The sequence below is a fragment of the Thunnus thynnus genome, chromosome 1, assembly GCF_963924715.1.
Source record: "Thunnus thynnus chromosome 1, fThuThy2.1, whole genome shotgun sequence".
Lineage (NCBI taxonomy): Eukaryota > Metazoa > Chordata > Actinopteri > Scombriformes > Scombridae > Thunnus > Thunnus thynnus.
The window spans coordinates 19,352,419-19,367,851 of NC_089517.1; the positions used below are offsets into that span (position 1 = coordinate 19,352,419).

The window sequence follows — 15,433 nt, forward strand, 5'->3', positions numbered from 1 at the left end:
GTCTCCTTAATTGGGCCAGCTCAGCGAAAAGCTTTAGAGAAGGACACTCCAGATTCCTGAATTTCCTCTCAAGTGGCTCCAGAGTTCTGGGAACATTCCACATAATCAAAACTTGACATTTATGCAACCTCATTCAGTGATGTGGGAAACACTCAATGCAGACTGCACATCTGAAACAAAAGACAAGGAATGTGCTCATTTCTACCTCAGAGAATAATGTATGTAGTCTTACATGTCACCTGTCACATGTGAGATAAAGGTTTTTTTTTTCAGGTTAATTTATGTTCCTCTGTGTGACAAAGTGGCGAATGAAAAGAAAGTCACATGAGAGAGTCGAGCATAGAGGAAGACTGTATGTCAAGAGGCAGGAAGGCTGCCATTCAAAAGGCCTGTAATACAGTACTTCCCCTTGTCTGATAATGATGCTGGCCTAAATTCAAAGAATAGACACTTAATAAGGTGTGTGTGTGTGTGTGTGTGTGTGTGTGTGTGTGTGTATGTGTGTGTGTGTGTGTTTGTTCAGACCTTCTTCAGACATTTTAGAAAGTGAGTGTTTTTAAATTTAGTTAGTATTGTGGTGATACTGCAAGAAACTTTACTCGTGTGTTGACAGCAGACTGAATTATTTTAATGCTACTCCGTATTTTGGTTGTAACACAACAATGATAATGAAAGTACCATCTGTCAGTGTTGACATTAGTGTTTTATAGTCAAGTTGGAGTGAAGAAATCAAGAAAAGATGTGGTAAAACCACTGTTTTAGGATTAAATTACTAAAATGATAGACAGTATTTTCTCAGCTGGGTCGTTGTTTATCTTTTTTATGGGTCATTTCTCTTCTGAAAGTGATGATTTTAAAGCCATATGGGGAAAAGTTTGTTGCTAATCCAAATCAGTTGCACAGAAACAGAATCCAAAAGTTTTTCCTTTCTCCTTAAGCTGTCTTCCTCTTCAATATTCATTTGAAATACACAGTTAAACTTTTCCCTGTTGACAAAGGTGTTCGGACATCTTCGTCCAGTGGCCAGTAAAACAAGGGGTGCAGATACATTTTTTGAATTACTTGTCAAAAGTGATTAGATTTACCTTTGTGTTTGATATGTGTAGGGCATGAAGTCTCCATTTTGACAGTAGGTGGTTCAAGTCTGCTGACTGGATGAAGAGATGTACATTATGGTAGTTTGAAGGTACAATAGTCGTTGAGTTTCAGTAGGTCAGATTCGCAACTGTGAGGTAACACAGCAGGTTGTTTGGTCTGTGAGTTATAGATAATATCTGTCAGAGTAGGCAGATTTAAAAGCACCCTGCAGAGTTAACCTGTCATAAACAGCAATGGTTGTTAAGTAGTCTGTGATATTTTCAAAATTTATTCATATTAGTAATAGAATAATGTAATATGAGTCATATTCAAACACGAAGCAGAGAATTGGAGAAACGTAAAGTTTTAATATGAAGAGAAACATTGTGTGTTATTCACTATGTAAAATGGATCATGATGTCTATATTTTCCTTTTGTAAAGAATAATTCTCAACCATATTCATGTTTATTGGTTATTAATCCTGTCTGTGATCAACACTAGTGTTGCACTTTCATATGTTGTCTTCTTTTGCATCATGTTTGACTGTCTTAGCCATCAATCAGATGAATGCCACTTATGTTTTATTCTTACTGAGAGGAACTCAGAAGTAGAAAAGTACCACCCAGAAAAGGCCAATAATCCATGTCATGTTTATGTGTGTATCTGTGCACAACTCTTCCCTGCCACTGAGAGCTTGTCTGCACTCAGATTATTTCCTTTTTTGTGCTGCTAGAGAAAGCTCTCTGTAAGACCTCAGCTGCAAAGCAAGACATAACGACTTACTGCACACAGTCACTGAAAAGCAGCAGATGTAGACACATTAGTCAACATGAGCAGCCTTGAGCACTTTCACAAAGTAGATCTCCTCTGCACCTCACACTAAAGATTAACTGATGATTCCCCATAATTTCCCTCAATCAGAAAAAAAAACAGATTCTGCTTTTTCAGCCTTCAATCCTCCTCAGATGTTATTCTCCTACACTGTGTTTATGGCATTTCAATACTTTTTAGGTAGAATATCACAAAGAGATGTCACCTCACTATCATTTTTGCGCCATCACAAACTTTACATCTCACTCTGTCCCATCATTTAAGGAGATATTTGTTGTTGTTGAGCTCTCTTTTAGACCTTGTGGATACAGAATACTTCCTCTCAACCAACCTTTAACCATTTAAAACCTGACTGGTGCAAACTATTACTGCAGTTAATTTATTAGTGACTCTCATACATACTAATTTCCTATAATATGAAACCATGTTGGGACATCAGACATTGTTAAACAAGACAAAGACAAGACAAATGCAGGAGGACATGTTTTGGCACAATATTAAGTATGTTAATATATAATTAAATATTTTAATAAAAGTTAAATTATATGTATTTTAACATTTGCATTTATACATTTTCAGCAGCAATAGAAACAACTGCAATACCTTTGGTCTGCTCACTTTCGTAGCACGTTGCTTCAAAAACATTTTACAATTTCTTTTCATTTAAGAAAGAAATGGCCAGGAATAAATTAAAAACAGAGTTGCAGTTTGTTTTGGCTCCAGGCTGAATTTGTGTTGTCAGCTGTGCATCTGTGTCTTTTTTTAAACTTTGTAACTGTGCCACTTAATGTTTTGTTCTGGTTTTGCTGATAGTTTGCGTAGGAACTTTAAAAAATGTGTCGCTGCACATCATAGTGATTATTAGATGTCTAATTATAGTTAAAAGCGATACAGAGGAAATCTCTAAAGAACTAAACTCCTGAGAGAGTGAAGAATCCAAACCCGCTGAAATTGTTTCTGACAGTAAACAGACTCAGCAGTGAGCAGCAGTAGCATCGTATTTTTCCTCACTCCAGATGGAAGGTGTTTTTCAGTGGCTGCAGGGATGTCTTGTACTATTCTGCACTGTACTGTACATAAACAGAGCATTTTTGTTTATGTAACAGGATATGGAGTACGAGTCGGGGCCAGAAATCAAACTCAGAACTTTGTCATCCTGTGGCCACATGTGTATGTGTGTTTCAGCTCTACAACAGCTACATTGTAAAAGAAAAGTTAGTTCTAAAAGCTTATCAAATGTCAAAATACAAGCCTGAAATCACAATAAACACTTAAGGCGGGATAAAAAAAATAAAAAATATCATATAATATGAGTGTACTGAGAAACATCTTTGGTTACATGCATTTATTATCTGTAACGTATATGCAATACGTCCAGAAATATGGCCAGGATTCAAAGTCACTGATGTCCCTGGAGGCCAACTACTGAATATCCACTTGGCCATGATACGAGTTTCATGACTACTAAAGAATAACAACCATACACGATGCCTGGTTTATTTATATGGACAGCAGTGTGTTTTAGCTGTTAAACACAATCATTAATCTTGCATGAAAGAGGTTAACACAGGGTTGTTCTGAGGTACTGAGGTAGATGAATTATCCAGAGTTTAAGATACTGCAAATATAATATGACACATAATTTATTGGATGTGGTATGTCAGGAGTAAGAGGCAGTGAAGAGTAAAAGGAGAGAAAAACATGTAAGAGAGAGGAAAATCTTCTTCTTGACCTCAAAAAATTACAAAAGTATATCATAAATACACACTGTGTATCATGAATGTAAATATTCCCACAGTAAAATTATTGTGAAGTGATAAAGTGTTCTGATCAAAGCGTCCAAGCACCATTTATAATCTGACATAAAAATTGTCGTTACATAAGTGATGATCCAGACTGTTTGTGGATTTCTGAAGATTTTGTTTGGGGAAGGACAGACAGGCCGCACAGGGATTCATAAGACATCAAAGACCTTAACTGACCTTAATCGTGTTCTGTTTTCATTTATCTTTTTTTTTAGCAGCTGGCAGATAAAATGTGGAGGCTGGGTGTCGCTGTCTTGAAACTTTGAATGATTCATGGAAAATACCCCCAACCAGGTCCAGATTTGAGTTATCTCTTGATATTGTTCAACATGCAGCCACATTGAATTAAAACACATTAACTATCTGGGGAACAAGTCGCTCTGTGTGAGTCTGTCAGACAATTTGTGTGTAAAATGTCACTTCATATTATCTGTGAGAGAGAGGTCATCTGTGCTTACAGTAATGAGTCGACCAGGATGTGAAGCAGACTATTTGAGCTTTGTGTCTCTGTTTTGACTTCAGATATTATTATGACTTTTTGATTCACAGCTTGGAGGGGTTTCTTTTATCTCTTAGTGTCTGGGTCACAGTGAAAGATGACAATAATCCCAAAGACCCTTGACTTTATGTTTTGGCTGCATCACCCTGCTGTCTCTGAGCAGGTATGGCAGGGCGGAGGTTGTGTAAAATGTCTTGCTTTTACCAAATTCACACATTCATGTCATCTTTTAACTTGCAGAACTGCCTCTGACATTCATGACTTCTAGTTTTATTGTGAGTTCTTGGGCCAAAGCAAAGAGAAAAGAGGTTAAATGAATTCATAAGCAAGCTACAAAAACAGTTTCTTTTTATTTTAACATGACAGGTGAGATAACAAAACAAAAAAACTGTAGTAGTTGTTCAGGGAGTTAAAGGATGTTATAAAAATATAAGAATATCATGATTATATTATAGTGATGCAATAAAAGATGCTAAAAAACAAAGTTTACACTCATATCAATCACTAATCCTCTCTTTGGGAATATTGTCCTAAATGTTCGTTTTCTTCTGAGTGAATGTGATCCCTGAGACTGTAAAAGTTCATTTTTTGTTAGAAAAATAAGTCTCTAAGCGTGCCCCGCCGGTAAAATCCTAAACCAGAGACTCCCACACCGGTTGGCTGTCTGAGTCCTGACTGTGCAGAGAACTTAAACCAGTGTCTGAGTCGTCGTCGTTCACACTGTGAGATTTGGACAGACCCCTGGCCTGCTCCACCCACTCGCTTTTCCTCTCCAAAGTGCGCATCATCCCCGTTTTATCATCTGTCCCGTGACTACATCTCCCCTCACTTACTGTCCCTTCCTCTATACCCAAAGTGTTCACTTTCTCCAGCAAATCCCTCATCTCCTTCTCTCTCGCCTCGCAAATCTCCTGGGTGAGCTCTAAATCGCTCCTAATAGCTTCTAAATCCGTGTTGAGGCGCAGGCCGATGTATAAACTCGCATCTAGCTGCGTTTTGATTCTCTCTCTTTCCAAAAGCAGTTGGTTTTCTGATGTTGCGTCTGCGTCGGTGCTGGGGACATACGGTGCGTCCTCGCCGGGCTCTGTGTCTTTGCTCTGCAGCTCCTCTTGCCTCCGGTGCATCCAGCGGTGATTCAGCTCCTCCTGAATCTGCACCGTGATGATGTCCATCAGAGCTTCCTGATCCCACAGCTCCTCTTGTAGTCTCACCACCTCCTCACACTGCCGGACATACTCTTCAAACTTGGCCAGAGTCTCAGCTGAACACAGTTTGTCTCCATCTTGGCTGGAAGTCGCAGCATCATCCAATAAATACGTGTCTTGCACATAATTAATCCCGTGTCTTTTAATTCTGTCAAAATGCACCTTTGCCTCGCACCTTTCAATCTCAGTGTCCAGTTCTGTAATCCTCTGAATCTGCTGGCGGATTGTATGATCCTGAGAAATCACAAGATGCACCAGAGTTTCCATCTTTTCCGCAGAGGACGCGTCTCTGTGCGCCGCCTGCGCCCTCTTTTTATTGATCTTCTCCAACTTTCTGAAAGCTTTCCTGACAATCCGACGCTGCTTTTCAGATGAGATGCCACCCATTGGAGACCGCGCAGCCCCTTTGGAAACACGGGGACTCTGTTTGCTGAGCACCACACGCGCCTCTGCGCTCCGGGCTCCGTGGTTCGCCAAAGACGCTTCGCTTTTCACCAGCACAAACTTCACGTTCCTCTGCTCCTCTCCCCACGCCAGCCAAAGGCGTAAAATCTTGGTTTTGTTCGGCAAAATCCTCTCGAAGCCTCTCCATTTTTCCACGATGCAGTAAGGCTGTGAGCATCCAGAGAGGCCGGGCTGCGTGTTTCGGTCCTCCAGAAGAACTTTGACAACATCAGCGCAGGTTGTCCGCTTTGACAAGCCGAGGACGAGCTTTTCCTCCCGGCAGACCCACACTGATATCTTACTCTCCTCCTGCTCCATCGTCAATTTATGCCAAACTATATTTCTTATAAATACATATATGTTTTTCAAAAAAGAGTCATTCTTAAAATAGATTTAAATCCGCGTCTCCGGAGAAAAGCGCAGTCGTCTCCATCTCTTCTGTGTGCGTGCCTGCTGCGTCCCAGAAACGTCTGAGAAGTTGCTGATGGGGCCGGAGGTTGGGAGGTCCATGTGTCCTTTTGTGCACTTTCCTGAGGCCAAGCCAAGGAAACACTTTTGCGTTTGCCTTCTCGGGGCTGGCTTTGCTGTGATCACATGACTAGTAAGATTTCATATTGTGAAATGTGATTGTGGGCTCAGCTGGAGCCATGATGGTTTCAGTTGTAAATGCACAGTATTGATTACCAGTTACTATTTTCTGTGCCATGTTGTGGCTTTATTCATTGTGTCCATTATTCCAAGAAGAGATGTCATAATGTGGTAAATACTTTAACTAGTGTTTAAACCGATGTGCATCATAGAAATAATACATTTCACATAGTGGAGAATAAAACATAGACTTATAAATTATAATTTATAAAAATGTGAAAACAGCAATACTAACAAGTATCATTTCCTCAAGTGATAGGAGGAGGGACAGTAAATAAGGATGAAATATGAATAGTATATGATTTAAAAAAAAGAAAAATAAAAAGCTGTATACATTTTTCTTTCTACTTGAGTCTTTTTGGTGACTTTTTATGCAATTCAAAGGGAACCTATTGTGCTCATTTCCAGCTCTATATATTTTATTCTGAGGCTTCACTAGAGTAGCTTTGCATGATTCACAGTTAAAAAAAACTCCTTATTTATCTTATTCTGGCCCTTTATGCAGCCCCTCAGTTCAGCTTCTGTCTCTAACAGGCAGTCTTAGCTCCTGTCTCTTTAAGGCCCCCCTCCTGATGAGCTCAGTCTGTTCTGAGTGTTCTCACCGAATTAGCGGTGCTAAAAACCAGTCGACACAACAACATATGGATATATTTGGAGCTCTTTGTTCAAGAGATCAATTAGACATAATGCAGGGAGGAATAGTACAAGCAGAAACAGCTGCAGTGATGATGATGTTTGATGAAGAGCTGCAGACGACAAGCACACCTCCAACAGGTAAACAACTTATTTTACTTTTCCCTGCTGTGTGATGGAAAAACACTCACAGCATGCCAGCTCGACTTAAGTCATGGTTCAGCGTGACTACCCCCCAAAAAACAGACAAAACGCCATAATGTTAGCGGAGCAGAGCAGTGAACTCGTGTGCTGTGCGTGGAGCAGATGACTATATAAAGAAATCAGTCATAAGTTGACATCGGCTCAGCCTGAAACTAGAAAAAAATGTTGGAAACTGAGCATTCAGAGCAGTCTGAAGCCAGTGCTTTTTGCTCACAGGGATTACTTCTACATATGTTCACCTCATTATTTGACACTTTCCAAAACAACCCAACATTGTAACATTATATATATATGACTGAAAATAAGGAAAGCATAATAGGTCCCTTTTTAAAATTGACCTGGCATTAAATCAGAGCCATTTCATGTTTCATATAAGTATTGTATAATGCAGCTTTAAAGATTGAAGTACTTAATTAAGCAGCAGCAGTCTCTCACTCTGAAAGTTTAATTCCTGACTTTTTAAAAAAAAATTTGATTTGCCATTTTGTTGGTGCTGAGAGATTTCCTACCAGCGACAAGTTAGCCTGATAATCAGACTGATTTCCTTCCACATCTTTTGTCTGACATTGTGTTCATGTTAACGGATTCAGAGTCATCTGTCCTGTCAACATAAGTTTTTGTCAAGTTGGAAGCTGCTGCAGTGATTGTACATAAAAAACAAGCTTGTCATTTGCCATTTTTGTGACACATTTTGTGTGCTTTGTTTTCTGACTCTGACACAGGAGGATGTCTTCCTGATTATTAATTACAAAGCTCTGATTGGCCAGGTGTTTTTTACAACTGGAAAAACAAATGAGAGTGACACCAGACATATTTGAAATGCTGAAAAAAAAACTGTGGACAGCAATTCAGAGTCCATAACCAGACTTCCACACTCCACCCAGAAATTTTAGTAAGTAATTTTAGGTTACCCGTTATTGGGTAACCTAAAATAAGAACAGTGAAACACTTTCAAATAAGGAATAACCATCGTATAAATGAGAAAAAAATATTTGACGGCAAAGAGACGAGTGCGAGTATGTCACACTTCCTGCAACCATCAGGGTGAAGCAGCAGAGACACAGCAGAAAACAAAGATACTCATTGTGCAGCAGAGTCAGAAATCTGAGTGGAGTGGTGTTCGGTGATCTGAATATTCAGGGTCAATGTGGTTTTGTTGATATGAGTGAGAGGGCAAAGACTGGACAATGTAAACGACCCCAAGAGGTCAGTGATACTGAAGTTGATGGTGTGGATAGCTGGAGGCTAAAAGGCTTTAGAGGTGACCAACAAGAGGAGCAGCTAACTAGTAAATGTGCTCTGTGAGTCAGGCTGAGCAGCTTTGACTAGTCTGTCCCTGATACTTACTGACAATGTGTTTAAAGTGTTGCATGTTTAAACTTTTTTAAAAATTGAAGAAGACTCTCCCTGTTAGCTAATAGTTCATCTTTTTTTTTTTCTTCTTGTTAACTGTTGCCAGAATTACTTTCAGACTTCACCTTGACTTAAGAGCCTTGATATACAAAGAAAATTGTTGCTCATTTTTGTCAAGCAATTTCCTGTTAAACAGACTTTGCCTCGCTGTGCTGCTGTATGCCTCGCCCAGCAGTCTTAACCTAAGATATTTTAACAAACATCTGTTCCTTTTATCAGAACTTGTGGTTGAAGAAGGCTATTGAGTATTGGCCAGTTAAATGTATAATGTTTGTGTTGTGTCACCTAAAGGTTAAATGCTACACAGTTTTGCAGAATCACTCAGTTTATATGTGCATGTAAAATTGCCTTTCCTGAATCTAAAAAAATGTAAATTTGCTTGTGGGATTCACAGTTCAGGAGTTGATGAGTTATGTGGCCACATGGTGGTGCTATCCACTCCAAAAACTAATCACTTTTTCTTGGCCTGTGGACACAAGCTTTCATTGAAATCTGTTGTCAGATATCCTGCAGAAAGACAAGTTTTTAGCCCTTTCATATGCATAATTTGTACCAGCAGTTGGGTTTGTGTACCCCTCTAGTCCAGAAGTAATAATCAATTCTATCACAGTGTTCAGAGCAACAGTGTCCTGTGTGGACTCCCCTTCGGACAAAGCCTTTACTGCCTCCAGAGTCACTTGACCAAAAAACTCAAAACCAAAATAATCAAGCTGATATAATTTATTCATTTTCATCTTTAATGCTTTTAAAAACAGCAGGAAGACAAGCTACTATTTCCCATTTTAGTTTTATTTATCACCCATCACTCAAACTGTTCATTTATGCGTTACTATACCTACAATTTTAATGGACAAAATGATCACTAGTTGGGCCTTTAAAGTATTTAAATTATATCTGATCACCAAATATTTGCCTTCAAATGTTACTTTAAAGAAACAAATACATTATACTGGTGGTTTAACTCATGACAAACTCAAAGGGACAGAAATCAAAATATAATCACTTTTAAATGAACAATGTCTCCATCTGGTGTTGGATTTTGTTACTACATTGGTTTACATTAAAGTTTCCTGTCATGTGAAATAGTGACAGACTGCAGCTACTGTTGATCTGATGCTTTTGCAGCTCAAGAGTTAATTGGATGGTGAAGATTGATTCACACAGTTTGTCTGAGTGATTAGTCAAATGCACCGTAATTAAGTTAAATGTTTTATTGAAGTGACAACAAAAACGAGCCGATATTTTTCAGATTTATTTAACTTCAATATTGCATACATACAAAGTATCTAGAAAGCTACAAAATATCTACTATTATCAAGAAGGCATCATAATGTTACAGAGCAGAGACAAGACCATATGCAGAACACACAAACATAGCAGAGCTTCTTTTCTCTTTCTTGCTCCAACAACGTTACTGTCATGGATATGAAAAGATATCACACATCTGTACCAAGAAAAGCTAAGATATCATTTTGTACAAAGCACCTTTTTACAAAAAAGTCTGCACACAAAACCCAAATGTGTGTATGACAACTATGTGAGCTATGTGAAAAATCACTTTAAAGCCACCATCTGAAAATGGTCATAAAACAAAAAAAAAAGGTACCAGTACCTACTCTTCAACAAAATTACAAATAACAAGAGCCAAACTGCTGATATGTTTGTAGCATGATTCGTTGACTTAGTTGTTTTATTTTTTTTTGTGTGTCCATTTTATATTCAAATGGTCCACCAGACATTCATGCCATCAAAGGCATCAGTCCTGCTGTTTTAGTGTTGAAACCACATGTCACAATGTACCAGCAGTGCAGCAGTAACATCATTACCATCTTATTGGGCTTGCAATATACAATTCATCACGAAACCAAGTACAACTGTATACAAGTACAATAAGAAAACAGGAACATCTCACTATGTAATCAATAAATGTGAACAGATACACAGGGTAAACATAAGAAAAAGCCTATTAAAACTCCACAGTGTCCACAGGACTGTGGCAAAATACTGAATGATTGAACTTTATCTGCATCCACCAGAGACATTGTCTGCAATTATTTAGAGCTTCTTCGATTAAAATACTTCGATGATTATAATTCTTGTTAGAAACGGTAAATGTTTGAGTAGCTATGGTCCTTATGGTGAAAAGTATTAACCTCGACGGCCTCGTCCACACTAGTAGTTTTAAAATTAGTTCAGTTTATGAAACAGCATCTTTTAGCGCACTTAGGACCCAGTTTTGGAAACAATTTCAGAGTTTTTATGGATACGTTTTCCATTTAAACACATTAAAACATTTTAGAATTAATGTGAATTCATGTATTTATAGCTTACTATTAAATTAACTTTCTGTTCTGAAAGATAATAAATGATACAAGCTTGTTTGGTCCCTGCCTCGTCAACAGCTGCGCCTGCATCAAAGGTAACATTGTGAAAGTTGGATGTTTCTGTGGTTTTCACATCATGCGAGTGTGTTGTCGCAGGAAAGAGGAAACCATAATGTTCCCAAAAACCTTTTTTTAAAAAAAAAAAAAAAAGAAAAAAGAAAAAAACACTTGAACCTGCAAGTGTGCACGAAGCAGACAGCTGCAGTGTTTACGAGTTGACATCCTGCATGCAGTCAGCTGCTGTACATTATCAGCAGGTCTGTCAGTCTTTGACCGCAAGCAAAGAAATAGGTTTTTCTTCAAATACATTATTTCTGAAATCAATTTACAATGTAATAAAAATGAATATATCATTTACTAGTAACCAGCTTCCCCCTGCTATCATTACAATCCTTTAAAAAGGCAAATGTGGTGATTGGTTTCACTTATGTCTCATTTTTGGTCTAGCAACATTAAATTTTTTTTTTTTAATTTCTGTCATTTTGATGTTTTTGAAGCTGTAAATTTTTTTTTTAAACCAAAGGCACTTCCTTGCTACCATGCAGGACATGACAAGAGATCGACTGTATCTGTGTATTTTTGGTCTTTTACAACAGGAAAGGCAGTCAGTCTGTGTTTATAGTACACTCTTAGAAAAAGGCTGATACTTTAGGAACATATTACAGAGTTAGAGAAAAATAGAACCTGTATAATCTTGAAGCTTTGTAACGGTTTCTGAGCTTAAAATTGCAAACTTAATTTAACACAAGTGTACTGCCTCACAAAAAAAACAACAAAAACTGTATTTATAGGAGTGTACCAATTATAAGAAACAATTTCTTAAATGTGGAGATGTACTAGGTGTAACACTGGTGAGTGATTTTAGCCTCTCATCCACAAAACTGATTTTAGTCTTAAAACAAAGCAAAGGGCAATGTTGGGTAATGTTAAAATATACTCTAAGGCACTGTACACTTACACTTTGGCAGATTGTGTTGTGAATTTCTTACACAATGCAAACATATAAAGAGTTTTTTTCTCCCGCATAGAGATCACAGTTTTAGTGGCATCTTCTGGAGTTCACACAGCTATAACATGTTTAAGGCTCGGGATTGGTGTAGGCCACAGAAACATGTGAACGTAGTGTGAACGCAAAGGCAGCGACACTCTGGCTTGGAGTTATAATCACACCGTGATCCCAGAGGGGAATGATATTCTGAGTCTTTCAGGGGCAATGCCGTGGCATACTGAACAAGGCCTGCTCTCTACAAGTGATTTATAGTGTTATGATTTTTTAAACTGTTATCTTAAAAAACACAGATCTTTAAAAGGAACAAAAAAAATAAGAAAGGTAAGCATCACTAAGGCAAGTCCAGGAAGGGGAACAAAGTGCTTTTGGACAAGATGAGAGTCCGGTTAAAGTAATTTTAGCAGTGCTTTCACCTGTCTAAAACCTAAAAATTCTCCTATCAGTTATCACAGAGCAAAGACTCGTTTGCAGCACAGAAATGCTTAACAGGAAGTAGGACCTCCTACATTTTTGGAGCAGATGCAGGCAAAACGTTTGTAGTATTTTCACAGTGCATTCATTCTGTTGTTAGTGTCTAAGACTTGGAGTGCTTAAACAGGGATAAATATACGACTCAAGGCTGATTTTTTTTAAAAAAAAAAGAAATAGCAGTAATTTAGCAATATTCACAACCATGATCACTTGCTTTCAACTACTGTCTATTTAGTGTTGTTAGTTTTGTTTCTTTGGAAAATCTATTGGCTGTGGGTGCATGTCTGTATATCTACAGTATGTATGCTCACAAATTATGAACTACAGACATACGAAACATACTCAAATATATTACACAGACCACATCAGGACACTGGTAGAAAAGGCCAGCATCCTTTTTTCTTTTCTTAGTCCACATAACAAAGCAGAAGAAGACAACACACATATTTCCATTTACCAAATTAATCTAGTAAATTCTTTAGGAACGGCCACATTTATACCCAACAGAGACCAACTCAACATATTTTTAAATGAGAATTCCCGTATTTAAAACATAAAACAACTGTACCGCAATTCACAGCTGCAGTCAAATTACAAACACTTATATTAAAAACATATTCATAACAACGGACTTAACCCGATACCATGACCGAAAAGCATTGTAGGTGTGACTTTCAGGTAGAGGCACTGCCACTTGTTTTGAGGTTGGAAAGTCTATGAAAAGAGGGGATTAAGGGGGCGGGGGGGAGCTCAGAGCTTCTCATTCCTTTACCAGTCTGTAGATATGATGCTGAGCGCCGTGCTCACTGTTTGAAACTTCAAACACACACGCCATACATAACAGCGTCTCCTGGGTGTCCCTGTTCGTCACCACCTGCAAGAGAAGAGACAGAGTCAGTTTCTAGTAGAAAGGACCTTTACAAAACAGAGAGAAAGCTCTTGCTGGTGTAGAATCAAAAGTCCAGAGGCCCACAGGTGATCTGATTAGAGATTAGATTAGATTAGATGGAAAAAATAAATTAGCCAATTTCACTGATTGTGATTTTTTTTTTCTCTACAGAATGATCTATAATATATCCATCAAAGCCGCATTCATGAACTTTCCATTTTCATAGAATTAATAAAAAACTTTTGTGTGATCATTTTTATCCATTTTTTTATTCATACTGGAGGCATCATTTTATTTCCCTCCTGTTTATGACATTTTCATTTTATCCATTATTGGGAAGCATTTCGTAAAGTTTGTAAAACAAAGTGATTGCATTTAATGATGATAATTGAAATCATTACTAGTACATACCCATGTCACAAATTGTGTAACGGTCGTACATAACGACAACTGAACGACAAGTGTTCTGGCAGTCTAGTCTGTGAAACTTCACTACTTCTTTGCCCCTTATTTTTCCCCTGACAGGTCTAAACTCATGTAGCAGACAGAAGTTAAACGTGTTTAAGGGCATGTCTACTTAACTTACTTACTTTTAACTTACTCTATTTGACTACACCAGTGGAAATCAGGCTTGTGCACAGTGTTGTTTGCCAGTGATAAAAATGTATAAAACAATAAGTGCACTAACTTTATAATTTTGAATTTCTGTTTTTTTGCTAACAGATTTGTGGTGAGTTTTATTTTTTTCATGCATAAGACTCACGACTAAACTCTTTTATAAATCTCAAATCACTGAAACTGAGCGTACAAACACGATCCTGATTTCCACTCCCACAGTTAATCATAAGTGGATGTAGAGACGCCCTTAATCACCTCAATTACCATCAATAAATGTCAGAAGAGTGATGAAAGATTTAGCTTATTGGGCTCATATGTAAACAGACTTTACAGATTACTTCACATAATAACAAGATAACATGAGGCCTCCAATCTATCAAAATTTGTAGTTTGTATTGTTGCCTTTGATGGGGCATTTGACAGATTGCTGTGTAGACTACAAAAAAAGATTCACACAATCTGTGAAACTTGCTAAAACCTAAACAAAGCTTTACTGTCACTGTAGATTCCACCTCTCATCTTATTTTTCAATCTCCACTGTATCATATCACCCTCAAATTGCTCTCAAAACCATATGTGCGCATGATCTAAAGTGTGAATGAGGATGTTCTCACAGCCCACTCTGTCTTTGTAAATATCTGTTTATGTGGGAAATGGCATATGCGCGGTATTTTTTGCATATGCATCCTTTATTCATCTGGTCCCAGGTTACTATTTTGAGTGCACACGCCTACATATGGATCTACGCCTCTCACTCTTTATTTATTTTTTGCTTTCTCAGTGGTGGTGAATGACACTTTAAGACCCCGTGTGATGACTAATAACAGGGGTTCCTGCCCCCTCTTATCCTCCCTTTTTCCCTGCAGATAATGAGGCTCCTGACAATGTGTTTCATCCCCTGTGGAATGAAAGGAATGCAAGACCAGAGAGGAACTCATCTCAAGATCCAGTCAACCCCCCCCTCCCCATTTTTTTCAAGCCAGCTGGAGCCACCAACACACCCTGACAGCGAAAAAGAAGAAGAATGAGGGTCCTGGGGAGGGAACTCGCCCACTCAGGTCAGTGAGGTGATTACCAATAAGATAGTGAAGTTCTCCAGCACACTGTTCATCATGTATTTCTCTGGCAGATGTTTTAGCTTATGGATGAAGTTGATCATGTATTCACACATGGGAGACCTGCTTATTCGGTAGACAAAGCGTCCATTCTCAAACCGCGCATATTCAGTCTAAGGAAAAAGAGAAAAGCATATGGGAAATGTATTAATGGGATAAAAAAACAATACATACCAGTAACTTAAAA

General features: G+C 38.2%; 2 protein-coding genes across 15 annotated transcripts in view; both read right to left on the reverse strand.

Annotated features, from left to right (window-relative positions):
• Positions 1–3,405: 3,405 nt before the first annotated feature.
• Positions 3,406–7,350, reverse strand: rassf10b (Ras association domain family member 10b). The gene has a single exon (XM_067588910.1). It carries the CDS (start codon positions 6,178–6,180, stop codon positions 4,846–4,848), a length of 1,335 nt encoding a protein of 444 aa, XP_067445011.1. The 5' UTR covers positions 6,181–7,350; the 3' UTR covers positions 3,406–4,845.
• Positions 7,351–9,999: 2,649 nt separating this feature from the next.
• Positions 10,000–15,433, reverse strand: part of tead1b (TEA domain family member 1b) — a 56,891-nt gene continuing 51,457 nt past the window's right edge. For all 14 annotated transcript variants that reach the window (XM_067588793.1, XM_067588783.1, XM_067588809.1 and 11 more), the window contains 2 exons: positions 15,207–15,359; positions 10,000–13,498 (listed from right to left, as the gene is read on the reverse strand). In XM_067588793.1, coding sequence (XP_067444894.1) covers positions 13,385–13,498; positions 15,207–15,359 — 267 coding nt within the window. In that variant the 3' untranslated portion in view covers positions 10,000–13,384. The remainder of the gene's footprint in view (positions 13,499–15,206; positions 15,360–15,433) is intronic.

Excerpts from the sequence above, each read along its gene's own strand:
- rassf10b (XM_067588910.1), bottom strand. The coding sequence starts at position 6,180 with ATGGAGCAGGAGGAGAGTAAGATATCAGTGTGGGTCTGCCGGGAGGAA.